Here is a 19384-nt window from a genome sequence, read left to right on the forward strand (position 1 = left end):
TTTTTTTTTTTTTGGTATAATTTTCAATTTTACAAATATTGTCTTCAATATTAAGATTAGGGGTTCCGCATTGGTCAAATAATTTCCGGAAACGTTAAGAAAACTTTATAAATATAATTTTGTATTAATGATGCTGGGAGCATGTTTCAGAAAAACTTTTATAAATAATTATCTTTTTCTAATAAAAATTCTGGAAAAGTACCTGTTTATCGGTTTCTGATTGTCTTTATATTAAATTAGCTAAATTTCATTGCTATTTCATTGCTATAAATTTCTCGTCGTTTAATGTTGTTAAGTTAATGTTATCGAAACTGTGGCCAAATTTAATCACATTAAGCGGCGTATACTGTAGTACCGAGGCGGTCAACGATAACTGCCAAACGCTCTCTCTCTCTCGAACTCAGGAATTCTATACTTAATTACATTGATTAATTTGCAGCCTCTTGGGAGTCGATTAAAGCAGCATGATGACTTCGATTATAAATTGACAAACTATCTATATTAAAAGTCTGAATTACCAGTTTACTTTGTTTCAAATTCTGTATCTTTGCAGAACAAACGAAGCAATAATTACAATGGCAAGGATCAAGGGCAAAGATAAGTAAATATGACAAAGAACAATGACAATTAACTTTAAATTTATTTCGATAATTTGCTTTGAATTTAACAGTATAAGTTGTATTTATAGTTTTGACTTAAATTTACAGATTTGAATTAGAATAATGATTTTTAAAAAAGCAGTTTAACTCTGACTTTATTTATGGCATACTGACTATTTTATAAATCTCAGGACTATATATTCTAAGCCTAATTATAGTTAATATATTCGTCATTTGGAGAATATTCTTTACGGTAGCATCACAGGTCAGGCCCTAATGGGACTCTTTCAATAAATGGCAAGAATAGAGAACACTATCACCTGATGCAGGCCAGTATACCGACCAAGAATTCAAGGTATCAAAGTTAATACATTGTTGAATATCGGTCTACAAATTATACCCATCGTTCAGAGCAAAAAAGGTGTAACATGTCAAGGAAAATGTAGCAAAAAAACTGACATAAAATTATAAACTTCTTGCAAATGCTCAATAAAGTTGTCCACAGGGATGCCTTCATCCGTTTGGTTCATATAAATACCTTAGGTCGGATGTCATCGCGATGAAGAGTAGAGCTGAGATGAATAGTTATTAGGCTGATAACTTCGCCGACAAGATAACATAATTAATCTGTGAGCGTAGTCGTCAGGTTGAACATAAACTTTGCTCCATTTACAGAAATTATAATTCAAAAATTGCATATTTGCCGGGCTTATTGTGAACAGCTATTCTACAAGCAGATAGCTAGGTATTTAATTGCAGCGAAGCTGCTATTGTTCTGTGGTTTTAAAAATATACCTTCGTTGAGGAATTTCTGTAGAAAAACCGGCTTGTAATAATTAAGGCAGAGGCATTAATCGATGTTTTCCATTATTTAATTTCATATTCATGGAGTATTTTACATTTTCAGAAATATCTTGATTTAACATAAGGACTCCAGAAATTATTAGCAAAATCTTATTCATATTTTATTAGGGAGATTTAGTTTCTCAGGCGCTTATTTTTTTACTTAGCTTTCTGTTAGTGTTTTGTTTAAAAATTTTAAAAAAATGTAAAATAAATTCATTATTCTCTTAATGGCATATAATTTTCAAGGGTAATAAGTGCATACGTTTTGCAATAACTTAACAATTTTAAAAGAATGAAAAAGCTTTTGCATGCTTATAAATGGAAGATTTTTAGTCTTTGCTAACAAATTTATTATACATAAGGCAATGTTCTTTTTTAAGGGGATGGTGTTAGTTTTTTAGGTTTTCGTGTTTTCAACAACAAATTTTATACATATAATCTTATTCATATTTTATCAGGGAGATTTAGTTTTTGAGGCGCTTTTTTTTTTTTTACTGAGCTTTCTGTTAGTATAAAATCAGTTTATAAAATATGTGATCAAAATTTCAATTTATTTTAAATCAAAAATTTTTAAAACAAATAATTAATTATTTTAATTAAAGATTTAAAATGCTCCTTGCGCGCTATTTTTTCACTATTTTTTCTGTTAGTTAGTTATAAAGACTTGACAAAAGTTTTTGTGTATCCGTTATTGAATATGATGTATCAGAAATTCTTAAAAAGGATGTTTGTGAACTTAAACCCATTTTCGGAAAAATGTCACCTTAGGTTAAACATTATCACAAGTTTAAACTTTTTAATAACCTCATATCAAAAAATGCATGCTTTTTTTTCCAAATATCATTCATTTTTAACTAAAAAGGAGACACATGGAGCATTTTCAAGCGATACGAACTGCAAAAAATTTTGTTTTGAGAAAACCGCTTAAAGTTTTTCTTCAAACTTACTTTTAATACATGGTCATGAGAAACAGCAAATTAACTTTAAATATGAATATGTAGACACTAGATAATATTTTCGTATCATTTAACTATTTCGTATCATTTAACTATTTAATATTATTCTCATAATATTAAATATGGGAAAAGTAAACATATCGCAAATTGGTATGTGATTCGAAGTTACAGGTAGGAACAATTTATGCATTATATCCAATGAAACTTTTAAAATTAAATCGCACCATATGCTTATACTTCATTTGTTACATTTACATTATCTTTTAATGCCTGCAATATTTTTACTATTTCTGTTTTTCCAAGCAGGTAAATTCCTCCTTTTGCTTCAAGCGAGGAGATCACGCTTTTTTGCAATAAGTAGAGAAAACGAGTTTGTTTCCTCCTGTTCTAAGCGTATAGCATTCATTCACACAAACACAGTTAAATTCATTAATAGTTGTCAATGCTGACATTTCTAGTCCTTTTTTTTAGAAATAAACACTTATTTTGGGTAAATATTATATAAATTATTGCATCAATAAATAACTGTTGAAATACATTTTTTTTTACATTTTCTCCAAAATTTAAAGGGCAAAGTTTACGTTGTTTACACATTTGAAATGCTTGTAATTTCCTTAAAAATTAGAATATTTGAACTCGGTTTTTTGCATACGATGTAGTTTTGTGTATGGAATATTATAGTAAAAAACAAATCCAATATTTTGGTTGATTGTTTAGCTATTTTAAAGTCCACTGTCCCCTTAATACAAAATTTAACTGATTTTGTAAACGTGTTATTTCGTAGGTAAATTGTATGAAAAAAGTATTAGAGTTCTCTGACTTGATTGCTTTTGTAACTAAAATCACGTGAAAAAGTGAAAAATAATTTTTATTGTGAAGAAGTTAGACCTTTGCCTGCCGTTTTTGAAATCGATACAGTTTTACTCAAATAACGGTCTTGCTTAATTTTAAAAGTAAAGCTGTTTTGTACTTGCAGTGTTATTCTCATTCGATGTTTTTCAGTAGTCTTACTTTTTATGACAATGTTTTGTGTGACGATAGTTTATAAAGCTTTGTCACCGCTTTATTTTTATTTTAATATTTTGTGTTCTGAGGTTTTAGTGGCGAGATTTCCTGTTTACTTTATTTTCCATCATAATGTTTTGTATGATACGTTCTCTTCGCGCTATTTCCTTAGAAATATTTTCCTCGGTGATGTTTTCGGCGAGCACCAATTTTGTCCAGTACAGCTTGAATTTTGTTTTAACTACTTCAATTTAAAATATTTTTACTAAATGAGTTTAAAAATGTATGTCTTATAAATTAAAATTCAGAAATTTAACTATTGATTTAAAAACATTTACTTCGCCTCTGATGATGACATGTGGTCATAGTAACTTTTTATTTTGCTTATAAATTGCACTTTTGTATACTGTTTTCCAATTTTTAGTTTACTGGAGTTGTTTTGGAGCCTTTATTGCCACATCTAAGCTGTTCGTTACGTAGTAATTTTTGTTTTCCTCTTCAGGCCTTTAAATAAAGAAGTTGTTTGCTAAGAAAGAAGTAACACAATTTAGCATGCCTTTTCCCGTTTGTACCAATACTATCAGTCAGTCACATAATCATATCGTTCTAAAAATATAAAACAATAATAATCTCTTTTCTTATACTTACATCAAGGTTGAATATCTTGGCCATACTGAATAATTCTAATTCCCACTGAAAAGATGGTACTAAAATTTGTACATTGTCTACATACATGGGCATCGACATCGGAAACGAAGACCAACGGCTGTAAGACAGTGAAAATGGACCAAGTGCCAAATCAACTTCCTATAATGACAAGTGAAAGGCTTGAAACTACAATACAAAATACATCATTTATACTTATCAGATAAAATTTAATTTTAAGAAATCTTTTACCCATCACAAAATTTCTCTCTTATCTCTATACGTTAACTATTATTTATGTATTATCTTATTAGCAAACGCAAAGAGAAAAAAATGCGTATAGCATCGACACACTATGCTCAGCTAATCAATGTTTACATTTACATGGATTTATATTTACGGTGTCAAATGATGAAGATATTCGAAACTGCTGTAGATATCTTTCCCTGCAAAAATTGTTACTGTCTGGAGCTGCAAAAGAGGTTCTAAATTTTTGGTTATTTTTTCACTCTTCTGGTATGTTTATCCCCAAAGATTACACGAATTGATATCAAACAAAAATACTAAGCATTTGAAAACAGAGAAAAATATCAAAATTTTTAATTTAACTATTCCTTATTTTGACGCTGAAGATGGTAACGATGTGTAAAGTAACTTAAAATCGAATCCCAAGTTTTAAGTCTTTTATATTGGAAAACAGGTAAAGTGTTACTTTTATGCATCTAAAATTGCGAATTTTATGATTCCAGTAATGCAATCAATGGGATATTTTAAGTCTTAATATTATGATTTGCATTCTGCGAACTGTTTTCCTGTTAGTTTTAAGATAAGAAGAATAAACTTGTAGAGACATTAGGTTATTTCGAAGCAGGAGACATTCCCTCGCCAGGACTTGAATCTCGGACTTGTCGAATACGCGCCGAGCGTGCTGGCCATTATACCACGAAGACATGTTAAGAAGGCGGGAGAAATACCTCATAAGCTTTAAGACATGAGTTGCCTACTTAAGTATTTCCTTTAGTGACATCAGCATCTCAGTTAATATGATTCAGAAAGGTGAAGAGAAAAAAATGGCGAAGTAAAAAGGCGGCAATGAGAAAAAAATTATTTGTAATATAAGCGCACTCAGCTGATCAATGTTTATGTTTGCAAGTAATGTTTTCCGAAACGAGAGCAAATAGAAACGATCTGAGAGCGATCATTCAGACGTCAAAAATTTGTAGTTCTCTCCAAGCGCTTCACAAATTAACGTCAAGAATGAGCAGTCAGAAATGTTTGGGTTCCTTCCTTGCGCTTGCCGAGTTAATATCAGTATTAACATATCAAAACAATCATTCGAGACAAATCAGTGAAGTGAAAACGAAGATTCAACACTAAACGGAACACAGCTGTGTAGGTTGGCCATGTTAATTTGTAGCGTATATGAACAAGAGTAGGTTATACCCTGCTTTCAAATATCCCGAAAGTATGAGGTCTCGTTCACTACTCTTTATTCTTTACTTTTTCATTCTCCCATTCTCATCCGCATACATTTCATACACTAGCGAGATTCACGCGTTCGATTATTCGATTCGTTGGAAAACTGGGACCTTACTAGTTGTTATACATTATTTTAACAATTATTGTAACTCTAGAGTTCCTGCACTTTTCCTTTGCTTATCAAATAGCAAAAATTATATTTCGAAATTAGAGAATAAAAGATAATCCTAAAGATGCATGTAATTTTCCGTTGTTTTGTGTAACCAGTTTAAATGATAATCTCCGATATTCTTTTAATTTAAATTTAAAAGATTTAAACAGAGGATTTAATAGAGGATGTAAGAATTTAAAATAATTGCATAAAAATGAATTCAAAATTTATTGGTTACCAAAATTGAGTGTAACGCAGTGTAATAAAATTCGAATCCCCGTGAGGGCATTGCACATTTTCTTTTTTGATTCCTGGTGCAACAAACCTAATGACTCAATAATGTATGCATATAATACATGTTGCCTTTGCAAAATGGAGAACTTAAAATACCGTCTAGCGGAAAGTTTAGTAATATGGCAAGAAGGGTAGGAGATCCTTGGACTATTGACTCTCCTGAAGAGGGTCTGCATGAAAACTGAGATAGAAGTGGCCAAAGTTGGATGTTTACCTTTCAGTTACGTAAGATATTTGGCCAACGACTGCCTTCTTCTACTTGTCGACTATGATGAATTCATAGATCTGATCCGGATCTTTCAAATCAAGAAGGCAAATAACAACAAACGTTAGCTTATTGCTAGCCTAAGTCCAACTCAAATTCCTCTTTCAGCATATCGGCAATCAGTTGTATTCTTTGTGAACGACTTATCTTCCATAACAGCAAAAGCAAATTTTATTTGCCTTCAATGAATTATTACTAATTAAAAAAAAAGTCAATACAATTACCAGTACTGGTTCTCCTTTAAAAAATACTTTACTCTAAATGAAACCAATTCGTGCACCAGACTGGGCCATCTAGAGGTTCTTGTTTCTCTCCAGACAGATTAGAAGGTTAGTCATCATCTATGGAAAGAAAAAGTCGCTAATCTTATCATTTGCATTTTATCTTCCGTAGCTACTTCATTTATCCTTCAAAACATAACCTATCAAAACAGAAACAGTTAATCATTACTGGCTTATGATTCTGGAATTGGTAACCATGCGGCCCAGACGGGGTAGGTAGTTAGCGACGCCTAGACCTTTGGATCTGTCCTCTGTGTGCTTTCCTTCAAAATTGGGATTCAGTTGGCCAAAGTCATACTGTCACTTACATCGTGTTCAAGGCTCATTTCAGACGTAATCGAACGGAGAGATTTTTATTGCAAGAAATGTGTAGCATTTGAAATAAAAATAATATAAATATATATATCAAAATTATAGCTGTGAAATAAATAAAAATGTTAAATGACAACGAACAAAACTATCATGAAATCTATTAAATTAAAATTCATAATCGTACGTAATTATGAGAATAAAGAATTTTTCTAAACTATTTTACATTAAATACCGTTGTATTTTAAAGCAGGTAATAAGAGCAAAATAGTTTCGGATTAGTAGCGATAATAAAAGTAAGAATTACGTTTAAAATTTGAATGCATTACTGAATTTTGAAATTATAAGTAAAATGAGTAATTTTTTTCCCATGTGAGAAAAATCTATAACATACTTATTAAATGTTGTTAATTCAAACGACTGCTGACATAAAATAAACTTATTCTTGCTTAGCTATCTCACATTCTTTTAAGGTTTGTAGGAGTTTATTTTAATGTTCCAATAGTTATTTTTATTTTGGACAGGTGTTTCTTATACTTCTGCTTTTCCCATATACTATTCCCTACCAGAATGAGTTTTCAGGACAGCGTTTTATGTAAATGAGGTAGAAAACAGTATTTAAGTTGATGTATCGGTCATTTCAATAGAAAAGCTTAATATAACCTAGTAGAGCGTGTTCTGCCGTCTGGCCACGTTGTTGCTAAAGTATAATCACTACGATTTGGCCGTATTATTACGTGCCTGCTGGTATTCGCCGGTGATCTTTAATAAGGGCCAACTCTGTTTTTTCTGTGCAGTTTGGACTGGTTTTAGTTTAGTTAGTATTAGATTAGTTTCTTATTTTCTATCTTAAATGGAGGCTTACCATAAGCACGAGAAGGGGTCATCTGTGAAATTATTTGAATTGGAATAAAGGGTGAATTTAACTCTTCTTTGGACTTGTCATTTAAGTATGAGTCAGCGATTATTCTCTACACAGTTCTTAAGTATTCTAGCTTTCAATGACTACAAATTCAACTAGAATGTTACAGGTTTAGTGATCAGAACAGTAATTTATTTTATAATTTGAAAAGAAATTTCGGAGTCTATTTTTATTAAAATACTTATATAAATTTCAAGCTTATTCCGTATAAAAAGTAATATATACACAATCATTCACAAATTCATTCAAAATAAGATAGTATTGTAGACTTTATCATACTCGTAAAAGTCTTTGTTGTTGTTTATGAAAGAAATTCCTAGTATGCAGGAACTCTTGAGTAGGATGCATTTTGATACAAATCAAGTATTTCAAATAATGTTTATACATTTCAATGATTTTCACCAGAGTGATCTGATCTTTAAGTGATGTATAATTTTATTAAAGTGGAAATTTTTAACATATTCTAAAATTGCATTATATTTAAGCTTCCAAAATAGTGTAAAATTGCGCATATTTAAAATTTAGTAGAGTATTTGTTGGAAAATAAACTTACTTTTCTCCATAACATTCCTAGCATTCCTGTCCATCCATCTGGTCTTTTTATACCCCACGTGTCTCCAGGAACTCGGTATAATGTGTATCTAAAATTAAATTACATTTAAAGCAAAAAATAATTGCTATCTTTGAAAAGATGTTTTTATAGCCGTTTTGTTAACAAACTGTGAATCTCATAATATTTACGCAATCTTTCGGTGCAAAAACAAAATGTATAAATTGGAAAAAAGAAAACTGGCAATGCTTATTTTCTTGGCCATTGACTTCCTAGAATATGATGCTATGCACGCCTAACATTATAAAGTACCTTTCATCTTTAATTCCTAGGGCACTGCATAAACCACCATGGAAATAATTGAATGACTCCGAAGCCGATATCCGAAACAAATTAATCTTTACTTAAGGAATCTCTAAAACATTTTGAAGAGGTATTCCTTTGTCCATAACTATCCTGGTCTGATCCTAGATGATTGTATTTTATACTTGTTATCACATTGATTCTGTTGGAAACGAACATATGTCACTGTAGTAGCAGCACCAACTGGATATGTAGACTGTAGGCAAGGGGATAATTTTGAATAGATTCGGTTAAAAACCATATAGTGCGGACTTGAGGTTTGTATTTCATGAATTATGCTTATCTTATTGTCATCTGTTGCGATTTATGAGTTTATAAATATTAAAATGTGTATCCTTTTATAAACATAAATTAATAGAAACATTAATTAATATCGCGAGTTTATAAACAATAATCGATGTATTATTGTATATAAATTTATGGTATTATTTCAGTATCAGATTTTTCGTGGTAAAATACTCAGACCATTATGGAAACAATTATATGCTGCGTAACTGCGTTGAACGTACTAGCAACGAATGTAGTCTGCATGTTCACTTTCATTCATATTCTGAAACTGTTATACTGACGATCACAAAGGTGTTTTATTTAAATTTTTGTGCTTAGTCTTAGTAACCGTACTTTAGGTGGGTTTTGTAATGAAAATATTATTTTATTGCATGATAATAACTGATATATTTTTCTAGTTTTCCTTACCCAAAGTAATCGGCATTACTTTTAAGTAATTTTATTATACTTTACACTATATATTTTAGTCCCATTTAAAGTGTTATTTCACCAACATCGATATACTTTTCCCTGTGCTCGCTGCGATATAAAGGTTAAAGGTATTTTATAATGTTTTGTGTATTCATATTCTAGGAAGTTAACGGCCAAGAAAAAAAGCATTCCCAGTTTTCTTTTCCAATTTATACATTTTGTTTTTACAGCGAAAGATTGAGTAATTATTATGAGATTCACAGTTTGTTAACAAATTGTCTATAAAAAATCTTTTCAAATATATCATGGAATCAATTCTGGAGCTTCAAACGCGAAATATTATTCAAGTCATGCAGTGTGTGTCCTTGTATCTCATTCACACCATTCATTCACTGTAGTAGCAGCATTCAGTATCCACGGAATCCACCATGTCTGAATTTCCTTCGGTGAAGTTTTGTTTTGCATGGAAACAGATAAAATCTCACTGAACAAGAAGATTTTGTGAAAGCTTTAAAGAAACATTCTGGTTTTCTTCAAGAATTATCGTATGGAGAAAGTTCCTTTACAATTCTGTTGAATGGTATTTTGATAGTCTTCTTTTATTTACAGCAGCATGTCGCATTTTCTCATTTCTGCTCGTCAGTGAATCGCAGCAGTCACCCACTTGTAATTTATTCAAATATTATTTTTATACTAAGTCTATGCTAAGTTTTTATGCTAAATGTACCTTGTCTAAGCTTCAAGTTCAATCCACCAAAATAAATGATCGTTGTCCTGTATGGGAACAAAACTAGAAATATTGGAGGACGCTTTTGGGAGCAGAAGCAGACACAAATCAGCACTGAGGCCAAATTGCTTTGCTCAGATTGATGCCATTGTAAAACATAAGCGTGCAAAATCTTAAGCTAACAAAGGCCTAACGTCACGACCAGTAATAACGAAATGCTTTCTTGCCGTATTGTCATTTTGGTTATTTGGGAGTCCTCCTAAGTGCATATGGAATTCTTACTCTTGAACATATTTCCTTTACTACATTTTTACATATTTTACCTACATTTCTTCCTAGTTTTGTAGACGTTTTAGTAATATTTTATTAGTTTAAATATTCCACGAAAACTACCGATTTTTCATCCTAAACATAAATAATTGTTAGCTGACTGCAGTTCTTATCACAAGCAGACATTAAGCTGAAACCATAAGTAGGGTAACTGTCCATTAGTAGCGTTGATAAAAAAATGATAAAGGTATAATTGCACATATATATTTCTAAAAGCATATTCATTTCAAAGGAACCTTTAAAATTTTCTCGATGAATAATTTTCAACGCATGTATCTTATTCTCTCTACACTGTAGAGTTTATTATTAAGGTCACGAAAGCAATGCAGGAAACCTGAAAAATCAGCTATGTCCCCCGTTAGGCGTCGAACCACGCATTTTCGGATTTCTAACCGGTCGTGCTACCAGTTACATCATAACAGCACATACGGAGGAAAAAGATATCTCCTTATGCACTTTTCATGACTAAATTTCTGTTCATGAAGAGAAAGCTTGTTAATTAACTAATATCTATTTTGATAATAGTTAGCATAGGTTGAACATTGCTTCACGTAACCTTTAATTACTTATCGGAAGCATATACTGATATATGAGTCAAATGAAATTCCTATGTTAAAGGAAACGAAAGAATATCTTTTATATCAACTTTTTAAAAATAAAGGGTATAGCAGAAAATTGAACGAATTAATAACCCTCGTCAAAAGCTTACGAAAGAAGGAAAGGAGGAACTTAGTTTTTAAATGCAGTTCTCTATAGCTCACTGACTACCGCAAATCTACTTCCCAACACACATCATTAATTCTGCTGGAAATGTCTGAGATTTTATATATTCCACCTCCCTACCCCGAAACTCGCCTGTCTTCTCGTGAGAAAAAAATTTCAAATATGAGGACAGTTTTATTAATCTCTTTCGACTTACTGAGAAAAATTCTGATTATTAAAAAGTTATTAAAAAGTCTAATTCTTGACCGGGTACAAAATAGAGTATTCGTACGATTCTTTACAGATCTACGAAGGGCAATCAAAATGTTCCCGGAATTTCGTTGCAACTCTTTATCACCACAAATAATTAATTTATCTTTTACTACTAATTTTATTTACTACCGGAATTCATAACAGGCAGTGCAGCTGAAGGTAGGATGGTATGGTGATCAGTTGGTGGATGTCGAAGTTTGAGCAAAGGGCGAACATCACATTCACGTGCAGACTGGGGAAATCTGCTCTAGAGACTTTGTTAGCCTTACAAACAGTTTACAGAGACGATTCTGCATAGGAAACGTCCGCTTACGAGTGGTTTTTCAAGATTTCGGAGTGGCCAGGAATCGCTGGAAGACGACCTTTAACGTCCAGAAACGAAGGAATGTTCGAGCAAATAAGAGAGTTAACCCGTTGAGGACCAGCGTCACGTATAGGCGACGCAATGATTCCACTCTTACCAGCCCAGCGTCCCTATTCGCGACGCAACGATTCTGCTCCTACGAGCCCAGCGTCGCGTATACGTGACATTAAAACGGAACGATTTATTTGAATTTTTAAAAGCCAGTACATGGGGTTAAGTGGTAATTGTTTTCACATAGGTCGATTCATACGGCATTTGACCTTCATATGCTGGCATTAGTTTCTGTTTTGTGCTTCTGGTTTTGAGCGATTTATTGAAATAAACAAGCTGGAAATTACGGCTCTTTATAAGTGCGCCTGTGAATTAAAGGGGCACAGGCGTTTTTGTTTATTTCATTAGAATTTTTTTGTTTTGTTTTTCTGTTTATTTTGAAACTTAACATAAGCTTTCTTGGTTAATTAAAAAGCAACATTACAACATTATTACAGAAGGGGAAATACTATCAGCTTTCTCGACGAGTAATGCGTCTTGCTCACATTTCTCAGGAAAGAGCCAGCATTTTTGTTTTTCTCACTTGATTTTATAGGTCATTATATATAAAGCCTTAAATGGTCATTATAATTATATATAATGACGCAGGCATTATATTTTGGTATATAATGTATTTATTATATACCAAATGTATTTATTATATACCAAAATATTCATATAATGTATATTTTTACATATAATGTAATATTTACGTGATCAGTAACGGATATCTCGCCAGTGGGGGTCATTCCTTGATCACTTTCCGGTCATCGTGGAAGCTGTTTTCGATTTAGAACAACAGGAAGTTTTCTAATATAAAGGATAGGATGAAATAATATATTAGTAACTTTTTTTTTCTATCCTTTGTTTTCCCATTTTGAACAACTCGATTTAAATTTAAGATTTTTACATTCGATATATTAACTTATGGAGAATCTTAAATACTTTTCATGTATTAAATTGAAGTTTTTGTACCAAGATAAGACTGAAGTTTCTTTTCAGTCTTGTAATTTTTATATTATTTAATTTTCTATGTTTTTTTTTTACTTTTTGAAACGTTGATGTTAAACTCTTCTAAGTGTTTGGCTGTATTCTTAAGTTTTCAGATTTTAATTTTTTAAAATCGTTTATTTATCGAATTTTTACAAATTTTTCATTATCACAAATTTTTCAAATTATTACGAATTTTTCAAAATCAAACTCAATTAAAATGCAAAAAATACAAAATGCATAATACACAGAAAGAAAAACCTAGAAAAACTGTACACAAATGCATTGGAAAACGTTATTCTTTTAAAATCATGAAAACGTATGAACGAGTCAAAAAACATCACTAAAAAGGAGCTAGGGTCTTTTGACGCAAGCTTAACTTCTAAAAAATTAGCTGCTTCCGAAATGAGATAGTTTCATAAAAATCGTTATCATTTTTGTATTCAAACTGTTTAATTTATGTTTTTCTGACTGCCTAATGGTTTTAGTCTATGACTCTGCTTTTCTGTTTGTTACATTTTTTCACATCTTCCAGCTAATCCTTTAATTTCCATTTTTAACTACTGTAAACAAATTACAAGACTGAATATGAGTTTATTATCTTGCTTATCTTTTATTATAAATTTATGCACTTTCTATCACAGGATAACGGGACAGAGACTGATGTAGGTGCTTAATTTCGAGAAACAATTGCCAATATTTTTCACTCATCTTTACGTTTACATTCATTTACCAAGAAATCACCTTAGTATAATTCTTTAAATACATACAATGAAAATGTTGTGATAAGTTGAAACGAACAAAGAATTACTTCGGTTTTCATTAACACGTATAAGTTAAAACGAACAAAGAATTACTTCGATTTTTATTTCATTAAACTGTTCCACTGCGATAACGAACTAGATCGAAGTTTGAAAATCCTGATACATTTCAAACGCATTTGTATTCTCATTATGCTCAATAGATGTCGCCACCAATAAGTTCAAGCTAAAATTGCATTCAACTATTGTATAAATTAGTGTGGCAGACCACAAGTAGTACCGTTTTCAAATTTTGCAGGAGAGCACGTAATGGAAATGTTTAACTATTTCAGAAACCCGACTTCATGAGATTTCTTATAATCATTCCCTGAAGTCAAGATAATATATTGCTACTTTAATCAGCAAAAGATTCAAAGCTATTGTGGTTTCATTTAATTTTCTTTTTTTATTAAAGAACTTATTGGGTTTAAAGTATTTTTTGAATTCAATGAATGATAACTTCATATAAAATAACATTTTATGGTTTTTATTACGTAAACTAGTTTATTATTGAATTGAAAAATATGCAGGTTAAATTGCCTCCATCATTGACAGTTACAGAAACAGGAAAAATCGTCAAATCTCGCCGCAATTACGAGTGATGAGACGACAATTTCCAGTACCTTTTTCCCCTTGGTAGTTTTAAAAAGGCGATATACTGTCTAGTTAAATAACTACGCAGAAGTGTTGAAAAGCATGTCTACATAGAAATGTCTTATAGAAAATATGTCTTATTATCCAATAGAAAGACGTAGAGAGCGTTTCACATCATGCAGTTGCCGCATACGATAGGAAGGAATGTATAAACAAAATCAGCATAATATATTTTTTGAACAATTCAATATACGATGTCTCATCAAGCTTCCCATTGTGAAACTTGGATTCAGTCTAATAGCAGTATATTTTCACAGCTACTCACCTAAGTTTTAATTACAGATAGCAGATTTTATGCCGCCTGAATTTAAAAATTTTGAGGATATATCCTTGGACTGGGTCGCGAAAAAGCAATGGATGTAGCAAATACTTTTCTGATTCGAAATTTGAACAAATATTTATATATAGCTTTTAATAATAATCTCTCTTTAAAGTTGAATGGGATTTTTCCTCAGTGTTCTGCTTAAAATAACTTCTAATATTTATTGCTTTTATAGCAGAAAAATGTCGCTCAAGACCAGAAATTGAAGACTATAGTTTATTTCATTTTCCCGGCTTCAAAAATGATAACGATTTTTATGTAACTATCTCATTTCGGAAGCAGGTAATTTTTTAGAAGTTAAGCTTGCGTTTTTGACCCTAGCTCCTTTTTAGTGATGTTTTTTAAGACGTTCATACGTTTTCATAATTTTAAAAGAATAACGTTTTCAAATGCATTTGTGTACAGTTCTTTTAGATTTTTCTTTCTGTGTATTATGCATTTTGTATTTTGTGCATTTTAATTGAGTTTAATTTTAAATTTACTTAAAGGTAAGTTTAAAATCTTAGAATTTTAAATTTTTCAATTACTTATAATTTTGAATTTACTTAAAATTACTTCATTCTTTGCTTGTAACTAATAGAGGCAAACAACACCTCGGAGTAGTTCTTTGACATTATGAGACTATTAGAAATATTACTTTGCACTCCCGAACAACTAACTAACAGCATTTTGAGTCACATAATGTCAGGAAGAACGAAACGTGTGTTCGACGCTAATTAATCATCCGGGTTTAATGTTTCAAATACTAAAACCTTCAAAAGTTCTGTCTGAAGTATTAAACATAAGGGGATAAGTAGTTTTTATTTTTATTTTTATTTGTTATTCCAGTTCAAACATTTTTCAGCTTTATTTTTTTTCACTTCTAATTAACATTTTTACTGCTCTACATAAAGGCACAATTTACATTTTCACTTCCAATTAACATTTTTACTTCCCTACTAACATTATTTTACTGCTCTACACAATCTTCCCCAGATAGGATAATCTTAATTTTTCTAATATTGCTTTATATATATATCACTTTCCGAACTGCGCAAACCACCTCGTTCTATGTATGGAGATTTAGAGAGCGATTAAAATAGAAAGACATTTTTTTTCTTACGTTAGGAGAAAATGTTTCAGTGAAGCAAGACTGAAAAACATAACCGGAAACCAAATTCAAAGACTTTAAATAAAAATAATCATAGCGAGTCATTTCCTAAAAGTGATTTGTTAATCAATTGCTATAAATTTAACAGTGTACTTGTATAAATCTTACTATCAAATGTTTATCTTTTTTTTCTTAAATTTAAAAATATTTAAAAGGAATGTATAAACAAAATCAGCATAATAGCGTTTAGTTGTTATATGTATGTAATCAGCATGATGCTTAAAAAAGCGTACCGTTTAGTTGTTAGTTACATTTAACGCATTTACGCTTTCTTAAATGTGCATTGAATATATATGTGAACCATATTCTTTACTATCATACATAATTAACTGAACTAACAATCGTTGCAAATGTTCTAAGTATGTTTATTACATTTAATACGTTTCTATTTCTGACTTCATTCCTTATTCCTTTGAGTACGTTTATTTTAAATATTGTACCATAATCATGAAAAGGTCTACATGCTTCTGAAGTGTATTTACATCCAGACCATGCATTAGGTATGCAGCTTTTTATATCTTGTAAAAGCTTATTTTGAGCAGTAAGTTTCAAATACTTTTCAATATATAGTTTTATGAATCCAGTGGGTGATTTCTGGAATTCCTTTTCGTTTTGTATAATCATGCAATCAGAATTAATTCCTTAAATCTTATAACAAGAACTTTAGATATAATTTAACTAAAGAATATTGAAGACAAATACATACGTGAAATTCAAACGTCGGGACAGTAAATTGAAGGCTTCAGCTAGTGGTCCAGACATACTTACACTGCTATTTTGCCTATCAAGAAGCAGGAAAGGCGGATACTGAAATCATAATAAAACAAACCACTGATCTAAGTATATAAAAAACACTGACATAAATAATTAAAAAGAGGAATCAGATTTTTAACAGTCGCCCAGAAGGGTTTGTTAAGCTTTTCTACGCTCTCTCTGAGCTCACAGTCTACCAGCCTGCTGTTGCACTCATTCCTGCTAACCCATTTCTTTTGTATTTTTAGCTTTATTTTTAAGCATATTTTCTTTGCACTTACGCCATATACAACTGAGTAGCAAAACCACAAAAATTTTGAAAATAACTTATGTTTAGTATTCCAAATGAAGTGTTAACTGTTGGTATCAAATTTTTCTAATTATTTTTCAGTCATTTCTCAGTTTATCATACCTATGTATGGTTTTCTTAGTAAAATGGCTTGCAAAACCTTTCTTCTCTTTTTATTATTAACGTTTTTTGTGTTAAATTTATTAATTAAATATCATGCTCTTCGCATTTAAGCCATATAAAATTCAGTTGAATAGCAAAATTCCAAAATATTTAAAAACAGCCTATCTTTAGAATATACAGTCTCGCTCGTTGAAAATAACAATATGTTAATCCGGACAATATTGCTGCAGCTCGTTTTCAAATCGTTGAGTTTGTTAAACATTCATAGTTTTACTAAATATGAAACATAAAATTCTAAATTCAAAATTCGGGCTTCCAGGTGCCACATGTTCGGGTAGGGAACTACTTTATTTAAAATCTGACGGCTCTACCTGATCTGACGGTTTTTTCACAGTGCGCGAAACATACATACATCCACGCATATTCCTCATTATTTAATTTGTTTAAGAGTAATACAGGGAGATAATATTTTGTGGTAACCATTTGAAAAGTAATTCAGACGTTTAAAGTGATACGCAGCGAAATCCCTTTTCGACACTAGCAGCCCATTCGGGCTAATGCGCTTTGGGCTCAAAATATTGCGTTAAAATATATTTTAACTTATTTTATGATAGAAGGTAAATAAATTTATCTCAATAACATTTATAGCATGTATGTTTAAATTTTACTAACAAAATGTTATGTAATTTTCAGCTTTCCTGTTTGCTTCATTTCGCCAAAAGGTTCGCTCATTCCAGAATTTATGTAAATTTTAGGGGCAAGTAATTTTACTATATCATTAAAAGAATTACAAATAGTTGTGTATGAGATGTTTGCCTGGCATTACTGCCTTGTCGTGTAACGGTATGCTTTGCATTGCTTTACATTGGTGACACCCAAGCTCGGCTTGAATGACATAGCGTAGCAATAGATGGTATTAAGATGTATGTTTGAATTTCTGTCTCGATGTAGCCAAATCATGTTATCTTTGATAGCGCTGACTTTAACTGTTTGAATTTATAGAAGTTTGAAGAAAGTTTATGTTTAAGCCAGAACGAGGCGGTAATTTTCTGTTCTTGTTTTTAATCTAACCCTCACCAGCGATGAAAATGTATTCGTAGAATACAAATGACACCTTCTTAATTAATGGTAATGGAGCTAGCTCACGTTATATGAACCCAAGACAGATATTACACATTTTGTAAAGAAATAATTACACATACTGGCCCATAAATTAGAAACCCGAGATCAATATTTTATTGGACCATCTTTTGCACGGTTAACTGCTCTGATTCGTTTGGGCATCGCGTCTACATGCTTCTGGAGTGCATTTACATCCGGGGAATACCATGCATTGGCTATGCAGCTTTTTAGATCTTGTAAATTAGATGGAAGAGGAGAGTGCTGTTGGATGCGTCTTTCCACCATATTCCACACATTTTCTATGGGTTTTAAGATCTGGGCTTTGCGGTGATCAGGGAAGGTGTTCGAAGTTAAACTGATGTTCCGTGAACCAATTTTGAACACTTCTGTCACGATGTATAATTGTACTAACTTCTAAGAAGTATCCGTCGCCATCATGGTAAAAATGCAACATTACAGGGTGAACTTGATCTGCCAGCATAACTAAGTATCTTATGGCTGTTGCATAACTAAGTATAACTAAGTATCTTGGAAAACTGTGCTTGAACCGCATTTACGTCTTCTAGAGAAGGACTGTGGGTTCTGATTCCAACCTTTGAAAACCATTGATATGGCTGCTTTTCAGAACTCAGTGAGATTTTCTGTCTTCGAAATAGAGGCCCCTGCTAAACGGGCACCAACAATAATCTCTTTATCAAATGGTGAAAGATCTGTCGTTTTTCTCATTTCATTCATCGTGAAAAGCACTCTTACACCTTACTTATACTAGCATTCTAACTACGTGTAACCCATGTCATAATAAATTGCATACTTCTTCCCCAGCACACATTCAAATGAAAATCTCAAAGATTTCTAATTCATTGGCCAGTGTGTGTAGTTATCTAAAAATCAGAATACTCACACTTTCAAAACTTTTAATTCATAATTCTTGAAAACCTCTGCTGTTCCTCAAACACTAAAGAATTCGTAAAAATTGTTGTGGGGCTTATTAGAGAAGCACGTAGAAATTATTATGCAACCCTTTAGGGAATCACGCCAAAATTATTACGTACGTGCAGATATTCTAGACTTATATTTTTATTTTTATTTCGTTAAGTAGTTAGAATTTTAATTATTTTTTCTGCTTGCATGTAGAAAAGTATCTTGAGACTTATTAACATTAATTTTTTTAGACTTGTTATTTAATTTGAAATGTTCTTCTTTATTTTTAATACTTCCAGAGAATTTTATTTCTTATAAATTACAATTTAAGACAAATTCAGTTCAGTGAGTTGCAATTAAGGGCAATTCACGACTAATGAGTTGCAATTCACGAAAGTTTTTTGTACCTTACACTCTGGTCTAGTACAATGTTTCCCAAACGTTTTCGTGTATCCCTTAACAAGACGTTT

At 31.4% G+C, this 19384-nt stretch overlaps 1 protein-coding gene across 4 annotated transcripts in view; it reads right to left on the bottom strand.

Annotated features, from left to right (window-relative positions):
* LOC118186223 (glutamate receptor U1-like) overlaps positions 1-19384 on the bottom strand; it is a 79933-nt gene that overhangs the window by 23334 nt on the left and 37215 nt on the right. For all 4 annotated transcript variants that reach the window (XM_035356301.2, XM_035356298.2, XM_035356300.2 and 1 more), the window contains exons 3-5: positions 16413-16513; positions 8306-8393; positions 4055-4213 (exon numbers count right to left, since the gene is read on the bottom strand). In XM_035356301.2, coding sequence (XP_035212192.1) covers positions 4055-4213; positions 8306-8393; positions 16413-16513 — 348 coding nt within the window. The remainder of the gene's footprint in view (positions 1-4054; positions 4214-8305; positions 8394-16412; positions 16514-19384) is intronic.

Source organism: Stegodyphus dumicola, chromosome 7 (genome assembly GCF_044657685.1).
Source record: "Stegodyphus dumicola isolate Sdum_Otavi_A_Nest chromosome 7, ASM4465768v1".
Classification (NCBI taxonomy): Eukaryota; Metazoa; Arthropoda; class Arachnida; order Araneae; family Eresidae; genus Stegodyphus; species Stegodyphus dumicola.